The 14443-nt window shown below is 42.0% G+C and overlaps 1 protein-coding gene across 1 annotated transcript in view; it reads right to left on the bottom strand.

Moving 5' to 3' along the window:
• Positions 1-1358: 1358 nt before the first annotated feature.
• Positions 1359-14443, bottom strand: part of adcy8 (adenylate cyclase 8 (brain)) — a 150147-nt gene continuing 137062 nt past the window's right edge. Inside the window, 4 exon segments of the mRNA XM_055151450.1 lie at positions 1359-1891; positions 4532-4646; positions 5350-5442; positions 6179-6325. Of these exon segments, the coding sequence (XP_055007425.1) occupies positions 1395-1891; positions 4532-4646; positions 5350-5442; positions 6179-6325 (852 nt within the window). The 3' untranslated portion in view covers positions 1359-1394.

Consider the following 14443-nt stretch of genomic DNA (forward strand, 5'->3'; position numbering starts at 1 on the left):
CATATTGTTTTGTATCATTTCGTTTTGTTTCATATTGTTTTGTTTCGTATTGTTTTGTATCATTTTGTATTGTTTCGTGTAATTGCTTATCGTTATGTATCGTTTCATATTGTTTCTTTTTGTTTCGTATCGTTTTGTTTTATATTGTTCTGTATCGTTTCGTTTTGTGTCACTGCATATGATTGCGTATCATTTCGTATCATTTTGTATCATCTCATATCATTTTGTATTGTTTCACATCATTGTGTATTGTTTTGTTGTTTAACATTGTTTCGTACTGTTTTGTATCATTTCGTACAATTGTGTATCGTTTTGTATCACTTTGTATTGTTTCGTATGATTGTTTATCATTTGGTATCGCTTTGTATTGTTTGGTATTGTTTTGTATCATTGCGGTTTTTTTGTATCGTTTTGTATCATTTCATATCATTTTGTTTCATTTTGTATTGTTTTGTATCATTGCGTATAATTTCGTATCATTGTGAATAGTTTTGTATCGTTTCGTAACGTTGCGTATTATTTTGTATCGTTTCGTATCATTGCAAATCGTTTTGTAACGTTGCGTATTGTTTCGTATCGTTCATATTATATTGTATTGTTTCGTTTCATTGCAAATCGTTCGCAACAATACGAAATGGCCAGACATCATTTCGTATCGTTGCGTATTATTTTGTATCATTTTGTAACACCGTGTATTGTTTCGTATTGTTTTGTATAGTTGCGTATCATTTTGTATCATAAACATAAATTTAAAGAGGCTGCACCCAATTTTTGAAAATGCGAAAATAGATCTAAATCATTTGAAACAGTTTGCAGCGCTCCAAACTCAATCCTCACTTTTGATCTTTCTTGGCACATTTTACAAAGTTTATCGCTTCACCCACAGCAGTCATGTTTGTTTTGATACAGACAGACCGTGCTTGTCCCTGATTGGCCAATTCACCTGTCAATCACGCCCTCTGAACTCAACAACCAGCCTGCTGACTCTGCACCAGCTTTACTTCCGAGTTCACGATCAGATCTACAGTTTATGACAAATTAGGTTTAAAATCATGACAAAATAAACGAGCTAAGGCCTCTCAAATGAGTTTAAAAAGCCAAACCAGCATAATATGGGAACTTTATAATATGTATTCATGTCTTTTAGACATTTGAGATCACTGGACAAAACCAAGCGTGACACTGGACACACCACCACAAACCAAACCCCAAATCTCCGTTACCCTTTACATCTCATTAAATAAGTTAGCCTTTAGCTTTAGAGACACCCGTTCGTCCTCTACATTGCTTTGCTCGTAAATCCCTGGCTTCGGATCAGTTTTTGTGCCATCTCTTCAAGTGTTTTTTTTTTTTTTTTGTGAGTGTGTGTAATCGCCGTCCCTCTCCTCTTTTCCTCAGGACAGCTCGGTTTTGTCGGTGGACTCGGCGTGGTGCCCGCTTGTGCTGTCCGACCCCGCGGGCGCTAACAACGTCCTGCGGTTGTAATGGTGTCCTTTCATGATCCCAGAGTTGTTGTTTTCGTTGAGTATCTGCTTCTGCTTCTGCCGGTTGAGCGACTGCACCAGCCCCAGGACCACGGCGGCCAGCGAGTACTGCCCGGTGATCTTGCGCGGCTGCAGGATGAGCGGGTTGGGCTGGACGCGGCCCAGGAGGAAGTGCGTGCGGATCTTGCCCTCCTGCTCGCTGATGCCCTTCACGTAGATCTCGCCGCGGTACTCGAAGGCGAACCCGCGCTCTTTGAGGATCAGGTAGGTCTCCTCGGGGACCTGGATCTTGCCGCTGACCCCGGTGCTGTCCATGCGGCTCGCCAGGTTCACCGTTTTGCCCCAGATGTCGTACTGGGGCTTCTTGGCTCCGATCACGCCGGCGACCACTGACCCGTGAGCCATGCCTGCGGGACGAGAGCAGAAGAATAAGATGGAAATATTACATAACTTTATAAAAAATGTAGCTCGCCAAGGAATTTCGAAATTATACCCTTGTGCTGATGAATAACTTTTTTTTTTTTTTTGTGTGTGTGTGCACATAAAGCAAATGTCACAGAGAAAACAATTAGTAGTAATATAATGTGACAATTTTTTTTTATTCCCCAAACCCCCCTTTCCCATTACCTTCCTCCATTTTCTCCAGTGGGGAATAAATAATAATAATAAAGAAAAAAATTAAATTAAATTAAAATATACATTATATTATTATTATTATTATTATTATTATTATTATTATTATTATTATTATTATTATTATTATTATTAATTATAATAATAATAATAATAACAATAACAATAAATTAAGAGTTAATAAAGAATAAAAGTAAATTGAATACATAAATAAATAAATAAATAAATAAATAAAGGGAAAAGAGGGAAATACTGTTTTTTTCTTTATAACAAAAATTTGGTTAATTACATGCCTATTACTAAATGCATAATTCGAAAACCCAACTTTTTTTTTTTTTTCACTAATAAATGGACAGTGGTTTATGTTTCATTGGCATCTAATTGTACCCCAAAGATTCGCCCTCTTTCTTATAATTGTCTCAATTTTTTGCGGCCGCTAAAATGAGGAGCTCTCCGGCATTTTTCCTCTGGCATATGGAGCTCAAACAGTGACCTCCCACCATGAGGTTGTCAGAGTGCTATACCCATCCATTTTTTCCAATAGACTGTCCAAAATAAATAAATAAATAAATAAAGTTTATTAAAAAATAAAGTTTCATAAATTTAATAAACTTTGGAAACCCATTATTGATTTTCTGCAGTCTGTGCCGACGTGAGAAACAATCCATTTGGGTACATGTGCCTCCACAAGCATGTTTGTTTTTCATTTTATTTTCACTTCATTTGGCTCAGTGAAAATGTTACGACTGTAATATTTCTCCAAGGTTTAACTTTCAAAGGGCAGGACTGTTGAGCTTCACTTGGTACTTATTTATTATGGGATGACACTTTGGCGTTTCAATTATTGTGAAAAATAACATCACAGTCGTACAATTATTCACACATCACCAAAAGTAATTAATTGACTTTGATGCATTCTTTCTGCTGTCTATGACCGACTGTTACAGAATTCACTTCATTTGTAAGTTTTTCAGTTTTTCTCATCTGTGTGTGTCTCGTGTGTGTGTCTTATCTGTGTGTAAGTGTGTGTGTGTCTCATCTGTGTGTAAGTGTGTGTGTGTCTCATCAGTGTGTGTCTCATCTGTGTGTGTGTGTGTCTCTCATCTGTGTGTAAGTGTGTGTGTGTCTCATCAGTGTGTGTCTCATCTGTGTGTAAGTATGTGTGTGTCTCATCTGTGTGTGTGTCTCATCTGTGTGTGTGTGTGTGTGTCTCATCTGTGTGTCTCATCTGTGTGTGTGTGTGTGTCTCATCTGTGTGTGTGTGTGTGTGTGTCATGTTGTGTGTGTGTGTGTGTCTCATCTGTGTGTAAGTGTGTGTCATGTGTGTGTGTGTGTGTGTCATTGTGTGTGTGTGTGTCTCATCTGTGTGTGTGTGTGTGTGTGTGTCTCATCTGTGTGTGTCTGTCAGTGTGTGTGTGTGTGTCATTGTGTGTGTGTGTTCTCATCTGTGTGTGTGTGTGTGTCATCTGTGTGTGTCATCAGTGTGTGTGTCTGTGTGTGTGTGTGTCATGTTGTGTGTGTGTGTGTCTCATCTGTGTGTGTCTCATCAGTGTGTGTGTGTCTCATCTGTGTGTGTGTGTGTGTCATTGTGTGTGTGTGTGTGTCTCATCTGTGTGTAAGTGTGTGTGTGTCTCATCAGTGTGTGTCTCATCTGTGTGTTGTGTGTGTGTCTCATCTGTGTGTCATTAGTGTGTGTGTGTCTCATCTGTGTGTGTGTCATTGTGTGTGTGTGTGTGTTTCATCTGTGTCGTGTGTGTAAGTGTGTGTGTGTCTCATCTGTGTGTGTGTGTTCATCTGTGTGTGTGTGTAAGTGTGTCTGTGTCTCATCTGTGTGTGTGTGTGTGTGTCTCATTTGTGTGTGTCATGTGTGTGTGTCTCATCTGTGTGTGTGTGTGTGTCTCATCTGTGTGTGTAAGTGTGTGTGTGTCTCATCTGTGTGTGTGTGTGTGTGTCTCATCTGTGTGTGTAAGTGTGTGTGTGTGTCTCATCTGTGTTTGTGTGTGTGTCTCATCTGTGTGTGTGTCATTTGTGTGTGTGTGTCTCATCTGTGTGTAAGTGTGTGTGTGTTTCATCTGTGTCGTGTGTGTAAGTGTGTGTGTGTTTCATCTGTGTCGTGTGTGTAAGTGTGTGTGTGTCTCATCTGTGTGTGTGTGTGTTTCATCTGTGTCGTGTGTGTAAGTGTGTGTGTGTCTCATCTGTGTGTGTGTGTGTGTGTCTCATCTGTGTGTGTGTGTGTGTGTTTCATCTGTGTCGTGTGTGTAAGTGTGTGTGTGTCTCATCTGTGTGTGTGTGTGTGTTCATCTGTGTGTGTGTGTGTTTCATCTGTGTCGTGTGTGTGTGTGTGTGTGTGTGTTCATCTGTGTGTGTGTGTGTGTTTCATCTGTGTCGTGTGTGTGTGTGTGTGTGTGTCTCACCGATCCTCAGCTCAAAGTTGTTGAAGGAGTGTTTGTTGATCTCCTGGATGCTCTCGTTCAGCGCGATGGCGAAGTCTGCCAGAGCACACAGGTGTCCCCACTTATCCTCACACTGCTGTGAGGAGCACAACACAACAACACAACCACAGGTCAGGCACTGCTGTGAGAAGCACAACACAACAACACAACCACAGGTCAGGCACTGCTGTGAGGAGCACAACACAACAACACAACCACAGGTCAGTCAGGGACACTTCTGAACATGTTTGTTGAGGTCTAAACTCGGGGTTCTTAACCTTCTTGATCTTGGGGACTGTTTTTTCAGTAAAAACTAACTAGAAGCCAATCTCATTAAATGTAAAATATTCTTCTGGCCCTTAGGTGTTTTGGGCCCCGGCTCTAAGGTTCACAATCACTGGTCTTTACCATCAGAGATTTAAAGTCTGATGATTTTTCACCCGTCTGTTTGGCTTGTTGTCTGCGTCTGTGTCTGTGTCGTTGTAGCGTCATTACTCTGCTGCAGTGAGGTTACATCATTCTTCCATCATCCTTTACACGTTCCACATTTTCACATTTGTTTGAGAAATTAATGAACACAAATTCAAGAATTTTGTTTTTCTTCGCTGGTAGGTTTATGAAATAGGCTGTGAAATAGGTACCACGTTTTTATATAAATGGTCCTAAAAAGGTCTTAAAAAGGCTTGAATTTAACTTGAAGAAACCAAAGAGCCCATGGAGACACAGGGACACTCTGGTCTCTGCAGTGGACATTCCGCAGGATTACTTAAACACAGATAAGACAGCACTGTGTCCCTCACCTGCTTCTCGGGGGACAGGCCGGACACTGCCATGTAGGTGCTGCCGATGGTCTTGATCTTCTCGATGTCCTGGAAGCGTTCCTCTCCCAGCAGCTGCAGGAGCACAGGAGGACGGAGTTAGTGGACTGTTTAGGTCATCGGGAGTCGACCTTTTTCGACGCTCATGATTCATGTTGCATGTATCGTGTGCTCTTAAATTTACCATAATAACAACTGAACCTGTGTTTCCAGAGCTTTAACCTGCAGGACACATCAGAGTTTGTCTCATTCTCAGTTTATGAACAGGTCATGCCTCATGTGAAAGCTCAGATTGGCATGGTTTGTTGCAGATGCTTAGGGGGTTTAGGTAGAGACCATTCAGATCAGAGAGATTCAGATCAGAGAGAGTCCTTTGAGGTTTAAAGTGACCGGATTTAAGCATTGAAACTGCCAACCCAAATGAGATGAGAGACGCACAGGAGGCTCACTGTGCTTTTTGATGGGATAATCATAAGAACAGAAACAACATTATGGTTATGTGTAAAAGCTACAAGAGTAAACTTTTAGGAAGTTGGACGAGCACCAGTGTTTGATTTCTGTGAGGCATTTGGAGCTGGAGGAGTGTGGGAGTGCGGAGGTGGTGAAGTACATCCTTGGAGCAATGAAAATGAACGTTACATTTACAGAAGATATTGCTGAGGGATGGAAGAGAAGTGATGAAGAAGGAGGGAGCCTTGGACAGAGTAAAGACTTGATGAGCTATACATTACTCTGAAGAGACATGTTTGTGTTTTTATTACTGTTTGTGTTTTCTGCAGACCCCTGGGAGCTCGCGTGTGAACTCGCTCACCTCGTCGAAGTCTGCGATGATCTCGTTGAGCAGACGCAGACACTCCACGCCCTGGTTATTCATCTCCGTCTGAGAGTAAAAGTCTGCGAAGCCCGGGATGGACGCGAACATCACCCCCACTGCGTCGTACGACTGAGAGTACAGCTCCTGAAACACAGACAAGTACATTTAATACTACTACTACTGCTACTACTGTACTAATACTGCATCGTACGACTGAGAGTACAGCTCCTGAAACACAGACAAGTACATTTAATACTACTACTACTGCTACTACTGTACTAATACTGCGTCGTACGACTGAGAGTACAGCTCCTGAAACACAGACAAGTACATTTAATACTACTACTACTACTACTACTACTACTACTACTACTACTGCGTCGTACGACTGAGAGTACAGCTCCTGAAACACAGACAAGTACATTTAATACTACTACTACTGCTACTACTGTACTAATACTACAACTACTGCTGCGTCGTACGACTGAGAGTACAGCTCCTGAAACACATACAAGTACATTTAATACTACTACTACTACTACTACTACTACTACTACTATACTACTACTACTACTACTACTGCGTCGTACGACTGAGAGTACAGCTCCTGAAACACAGACAAGTACAATTTAATACTACTACTACTACTACTACTACTACTAACTACTACTGCATCGTACGACTGAGAGTACAGCTCCTGAAACACATACAAGTACAATTACTGCTACTACTACTACTACTACTACTACTACGATTACTACTACTACTATTACTACTGCATGGTTCGACTGAGAGTACAGCTCCTGAAACACATGACATACATACTACTACTACTACTACTACTACTACTACTACTACTACTACTACTACTACTACTACTACTACTACTACTACTACTACTGCATCGTACGACTGAGAGTACAGCTCCTGAAACACATACGAGTACATTTAATACTACTACTACTACTACTGCTACTGGATACATAATGGATCAAATAAATCCCACTCCATGAGCTGAGTCTGTCTGTACTTCTCTGGTGCCACCTCCAGAGGGCAGTGTGTACCAGTTATATGTGAACTCTCAGTCACATTTATGGTACTTTTTTATTCAAATACTGTATGAAAACTAAACACAAGCACAAGTGTGAGAATGAGACATTTTGTTAAGATTTTTTTTGGTCATTTGTTTGATATTAAATGCTGTGTCAAGTTTATAATTTCACTTCCTAGTTGGGCTTGGAGATATGACATAGGACAAAGAGATAATCACATAGCAACTATAAAGCAAACAAGTGTCAGAACATGCCTAAATTACACAACAGTCATGGTTATAATCATGAAAATAAAACACTTTAATTTTGCTAAAAGAAAGTTTAAAGTGTCAGAAAAACATCTCCGCCATCTGCTTTTCTCCATGGAGATGTTATTGCTTCATCTGAAATGTTCCACAGTGTGGTATTAAACCTTTTCATTTTCATGGAGACCAAAACAAACCAACATATCGATCAAAACAAGCGGGTGGAGGACCCCTAACCGAAAAGTTACACAGTGCTGCTTTAAACTGTCACAAATACTTGGTGCAGGTACTCGCCAAACAAAGACAGAATTAGAAAAAAATCTGTTAGATGCAGTTTAAGTTTACTGACACTACTGGACCGTCCTTTTTTACATTTTAAACTCTGAGCTGAGTAAAAGATCTAGTGTTGTAGTACTTGAGACTGGTCTTGGTCTCGAGACCAGCAACAAAACTTCGAAACCAGCTTCAAGACTGTTTTTTAAGGGGTAGAGAATGGAACTTTGCTGATTGGACTCTCACATACAAGGTTATATTGCTACAAATTTGTTCTGGTTTAGATGTGGTTCAGCCCTGGTTTGGTCTTTGTTCAGTCCTTGTGTAGTCCTGGTTTAATCCCGGTTTCCTACTGGCTTAGCATTGATCCTTTTTACATTTTAAACTCTGAGCTGAGTAAAAGATCTAGTGTTGTCGTCTTGATCTCGAGACCACCTTTTTATGCTCTTGGTCTCGCCTTGGACTCAAGGACTGACACTCGACGAGAGCGTTCATACACGTATTTCATTACGGCCGGTGAATGTGCAGAGGCTGCTCAGTATCACTGCAAAACCAGTAACAGATCATGTAACTGTGAATGTTATGAACTTGAAAAAAACACTTGACCCACTTTGAAGCAGTTTTCTGTGAAGTGCCAGCGGAAGCGGGATTAAATAAAAAGTTCTCAAGATGTGGGTCAGGGTCCAAAAACGGGGCGCAGAGTGTTTTAGTGCAGTACAGTTTAATTGGCTTTTTTTTAAGCATAAATGAACATTAACCAGATAAAATGGAGATAGATTTATAAAAACATTGTGCCAAAATAACTGTTAAATACAAATAAATGTATAAAATTACAAAGACGGTCTGGATTTGGTCTCGATGGGCTGTGGTCTTGATCTTGACTCGACCTTTAAAAGTCTAGATCTTGTCACAATCTCGACCCTCAGAGGTCTTGGTCTTGTCCTGGTCTTGGGACCCTGTGGTCTCGGACTGGTCTTGGTCTCATTTAGTACAGTCTACAACACTAGGGTGACCATATTTCTGTTTATCAAAACCAGGACACTGTACGGGACATGGATATTGAGCTACTCTCACCTGGCAAAGCTTTTTAATGTTTTTCGGTGTCCTAGTGAACTTTGAGGTCCCTGGCTCCCTCACTGGTCACCGAAACATATGTGCTGCTTTGTACACTGCGCACATGTCCTCCGAATTGTCTCAACCAGGACGGAAAGCGGGGAATTTCTTGTACAAGTCATCGTTAAATGCGCATTTGTGCTTCGGCGTGTTGCAGACTGACCGACGGTTTGTGTCTTCTCGCTCCTTCTGAGTTACAGATGCTACGAGAGTTTAATGGCCCAATGAAAGATCATGAAAACCTGGACATTTGCATCACTTTATAAAAAAACAAAAAACGCAGACAGGACATGAAAAACAGACATGTCCGTGGAAAAACTGACCCTATACAACACTGAAAAGATCACCTGACCCCACTGACCCGTCCAATCGAGCCTGCGAGTGGACGCCTCCTGTAAACACGTCTCCGTCACAATGAGCCACAATAATGAGCCATCATAACGTCAGTGTGCATCAGTGTCAGTGTAACTCAGTGTCAGCGCCGGTCTCACGGAGCAATCACAGGTTTAATCAGATCAGATTCTGAATAAAAATGTATTTGTGGTTGACTTCAGCGATTATAGATTTGATCACCTGATTTAACATGACATTTCCATCAAGTGACACTAGACTAAAACCAAGGGCCTGTTTACACGAGAACGTTTGCGGGTAAAATGACAAAATATTTTATCAGAAGTGCCTTTCGTTTAGACCCGGGGTGGCCAAACGTTTTGACTCGAGGGCCCCAAAGGGTTCTAAAATTTGATGGACCGGGAGCAGATGGATTGAGTTTTTTGGTAATCCACCTCATAAGAGAAAAAAATAACATGGGATATGTAGAAAATATGTCCCATGTTATTGAAATATCTAAAAAAAAATCATTACAAAGCATTACAACAAAATATCTGTCTTTCAAGTGCCACGATATTTACTATTTATTGAAATCACTTTGAAAAACACTGAATATTATCAAGTTCGGCAGGATGGATTGAGAAGATGTAGTTTGCCCATCCCTGGTTTAGACGGTGACGGAGTTTTTGGGGCTTAAAAATGCAAAAATCTGAAACCACCCTCCAGAGTGCAAAAGTTGAACACACTCCGCCGTAGTGTTTCCGTCTACACTGCCCAAGATGCAAAACTCTGGTCAGATCTGCTCACGTCTCGTACACGTTTACGTCACAAACATACAGTACACAGAAACTCTAATAAAGCTTTAATAAACTTACATGAGGCATCCCAACAAATGTACAGAATATGTAGAGATACTATTCGGCTTCGTTCAGACTGCAGGGTTTAACGCTCAATTCCGATTTTTTTGTGAAATCCGATGTTTTTGCGAGATCGTTCACATTTCCAATTAAATGTGACTTATATGTGACTCCAGTGTGAACATTAAACGGCCCAAAAGTGTCCCGCATGTGACACTGGAGACACGACGACGTCAACCGCAGCGAGCGTCTCTGTGTTTACGGAAGTTGTCCAAACATGGACGCGAGCATCGAGCACCTGGAGATTTTAAAGTTCCTCTCGTACCGGAGCCAGAACATGAACAACTTACTTGTTTTAAGGAGGAGATTGAGAAGGAGAAAGACGAGGTTTTTGGCCGTGGTGTTTTGTGGGGCAGCGGCAGCGACGTCCGTTGAAAGGAACGTGTGGATGTGGAGACGGAGCCAAGAGTGGTGAGTGGTGATGTGCTTCACTTCAGTGACACGGAGTTCGTTAACAATTTTCGCCTACTTCAGCGCAGAATAGTGACGTTTGTGGCTTGTTGATAACGTGTAGGTGGATGAATGCGCTTTGGCCGTTCAGACTGAAGTCGCATGTCAAAAGATCAGATGTGTATCGGTTTTAGGAGCACATATCCAAGTGTCCTGGGCCACATTTGAAAAAATCGGATCAGATACAGGTCACATAGAGGCCAAAAAAATCAGATTTGGGTCACTTCAGGCTGCAGTCTGAACGCAGCCTTAGTGTGTCAGATTCTGGATGCACCAGTTCGTCGCAGGAGAGTCAGACGGCATGCAAAACCCAATCGAATTCCACACACTTTTACGTCACCATATGCACGCAGATTTCCTCCCAAAAACAATCGTCTAAATGCGGATTAAAAAGTGAAGACACGACGTCACTTTTGCATTTTCTGTTCATATAAACGTAGACTAAAAGAATCGTATTTACTGCTCGTTTGGAGGATTTACAGATGAAGCACTTTCCACAACTCACTCTCTCTTGCCTGAAGACACTACAGGCAAAACTCTTTTTTTACTTGTTTTGTTTTTTTGTCAGTTTGGTCTCTTAGCAACAGGTTTTCACGAGGGATTAAAACAAAAAACAAAAAAATCTGTCCACTCTGCACTTAAGATCTTTTCATATTGAACAGGGATGTAACGATATCCAAGTCTCTCGGTACGATTTAGTCCTTGGTCCAGTCCTGCTTTAGTCCTGGTTCAGTCCTGGTTCAGTCCTGGTTCAGTCCTGGTTCAGTCCTGGTTCAGTCCTGGTTTAGTCCTGGTTCAGTCCTGGTTCAGTCCTGGTTCAGTCCTGGTTTAGTCCTGGTTCAGTCCTGGTTCAGTCCTGGTTCAGTCCTGGTCAGTCCTGTTTAGTCCTGGTTCAGTCCTGGTTCAGTCCTGGTTCAGTCCTGTTAGTCCTGGTTCAGTCCTGGTTCAGTCCTGGTTTAGTCCTGGTTTAGTCCTGGTTCAGTCCTGGTTCAGTCCTGGTTTAGTCCTGGTTCAGTCCTGGTTCAGTCCTGGTTTAGTCTTGGTTCAGTCCTAGTTCCAGTCTTGGTTTAGTCCTGATTCAGTCCTGGTTCAGTCCTGGTCCAATTCTGGTTTAGTCCTGGTCCAATCCTGATTTAGTCCTGGTTTAGTCCTGGTTTAGTCCTGGTTTAGTCCTGATTTAGTCCTGGTTCAATCCTAGTTATTCCTGATTTAGTCCTGCTTTAGTCCTGATTTAGTCCTAGTTTAGTCCTGACTTAGTATTGGTTCAGTCCTGGTTCAGTCCTGGTCCAGTCCTGGTTCAGTTCTTTAGTCCTGGTTTAAACCTGGCTCTTTCCATGTTTCTGCTTTGAATGTTCAAAAAGTTATGTCAATTTTGGCTTTTTGATGAAAAACTTGCAATACACAATTTTTTTCTTACATTTATGTGAGTAAACCACAGCAGAAATTTCAAAATTATTTCTCTATTCATCATATGAACGCGCCGTCATAATGAGGAAGAGTGAATAACCCAGATGCCCTGCCTCGTCTCACATGCATCTTTAATCTGACGCTTTTAATTAGCGCCTCACCCTCTGCTCCTGTGACAGACACCAGCAGCCCGTCCCTTTGTGTCGAGCTCAGACGACTCACATGCAAAGAAACTGCTACAAAATAGTCCTGGTTTAGACCTGGTTCAGACCTGGTTAGGAGATGGGTTAGTCCTGTTTTTGACCTGTTTTGGGCTCTCGCATACAAAGTTATGCTGCTACAAATTTGTCCTGGTTCAGACCTGATTTAGATCTGGTTTAGTCCTGGTTTAGACCTGGCTAAGAGCTGGCTTAGTTTTTGGTCAGTCCTGGTTTAGTCCTGTTCCAGTCTCAGTTTAGTTCAGCACTACTCCTGGCCCACAGTTTTTGTTTAGTCGTGGTTTAGTTCTGGTTCAGTCCGGTTCCAGTCCTGTTCCGGCCCGATTTAGTCCAAGTTTAGTCCTGTTTTAGTCCCAGTCCAGTCCTGCTTTTGTCCTGGTCCAGTCCTGGTTTAGTCCTGGTCCAGTCCTGGTTTAGTCCTGGTTTAAGTCCTGCTTTAGTCCTGGTTCAGTACTTTTTTAGTCCTGGTTCAGTCCTGTTTCAGTCCTGGTTTCCATCCTGGTCCAGTGCTGGTTCCATCTTGGTCCAGTCCTGGTTTAGTCCTGCTTTAGTCCTGCTTTAGTTTTGCGCCAGTCCTGGTTCAGTCCTAGTTTCATTTTGGTTCAGCCCTGGTTTAGTCCTGCTTTAGCCCTGGTGCAGTCCTTTTTCAGTCCTGGTTCCAGTCCTGTTCCAGTCCTGTTCCGGCCCGATTTAGTCCTGGTTCAGTCCTTCATCCAGTCCTGGTTTAGTCCTGGTCCAGTCCTGTTTCAGTGCACCTGTCTCTCCGCTCGTGCATAATTCAGGGGCGTCTTTTGTCTGGAGGAGGCTGCAGAACTCGACTCCTTCTCGGGTCTGCTGCTCCTCAAAAGGGACCTCACAATGGACCACCTCCTCGGCTCTGGTCCGGACCCGCTCTCCTCCGCACGGAAAACACTGGACCTGGAACCCGATCTCCCCCCGGAGGCTCAGTTTACGGCTGATCTTTCGGGATTAGGGTGCTGCGCTCTCGTCACCCGCACAAAGACGACATGAAGAATGAGTTCAACAGTCTGTGTGCTCGTGACGGGTCAGAACTCTCACGTGGAGTTTGTTGTTGTGTAACTGTCAGACGGCAGATTTGTTGACCCGGTTTATGGTTTAATCAGACTCACAAAACGGACTTTTCCGAGCTTTGAATAATATTAAAGTAGTTTCCTTTTCACTGATGCTCTGAAGTTGTATTTGGGTGATTCGTTCATGTTTGAGTACTTTTTTTTTCGGACTATAAGTCGCACTTTTTTCATGGTTTGGGTGTTTCCTGTGACTTATACTCCAGTGCGACTTATATATTTAACTTTTCACTTGGCTCTACTGCGCATGTCTCCTGCAGAAAGAGCCTCTGTCCTGTCTGTATCATGTCAGTCGATCGCACCATTACTTCTGTATCACTGAACAATTTAACATTTAAATCAAACTTATAAAGACGACGGAGAAGACTGAACACAAATGCCTCCAAAAAGAAAATCAGATTTTGCAGATCACAAACTGCAAGTCGTGAAATCTGCAGCTGAAAACGATAATCGAGCAGCAGAAAGAAAGTTTGGAGTGATTGAGGAACTTGTGACACCGGGAGGATGCACCATGAAACTTTCCTGAAGTCACTGGATGGATGGATAAAGTCTGGACTTCAGTGACACTGAAACCATCCTGTCGGGATTCAGAAAGACCCGAATAATTCTAACTGGAACTGATGCTGAGTCTGACGACAGCGACACAGAAGAGGAAGCGGCGCTCTGTTTACCTCCGGATGTCGTGGAGTTGCTCAGAAGTGACACCGAGGATAAAGAATTGAATGGATTTAGTGATTTGGAGTGAGATGGAGAGTTTGTTAAACTTCTGTTCTGTTGTTTATGTTATAGTTTATCTGAAGAACTGTTCATATGTGACGTTAACAATCTGTTCTCTGTTCTATTGTTTTTACTTGAACTTTGACTTTCAACAGGAAATGTCGGTTCCTGGTCTCTGATTTTATAAAATAAATTTCCCCCAAAAAGTGCGACTTATATATATTTTTCTTCTTCATTACGCATTTTTTGGCTGGTGCGGCTTATACTGAAGAGCAACTCAGGTTTGTGAAGTTGTAGTGCAGACATCAGGCCAAATTTGGCCTGCAATATAAAAATATTTGGCCCACAAGATCATAATAAATATTTATTAGAGCTGCCCACCAGCTACAGATAGACTATAGAGACATTATTTATTTAAAATGTTATTATTTTACATTATGCTTGTTCTGGAT

This window comes from Boleophthalmus pectinirostris, unplaced genomic scaffold, assembly GCF_026225935.1.
Source record: "Boleophthalmus pectinirostris isolate CB_2022bp ecotype Guang Dong unplaced genomic scaffold, ASM2622593v1 HiC_scaffold_16, whole genome shotgun sequence".
Lineage (NCBI taxonomy): Eukaryota > Metazoa > Chordata > Actinopteri > Gobiiformes > Gobiidae > Boleophthalmus > Boleophthalmus pectinirostris.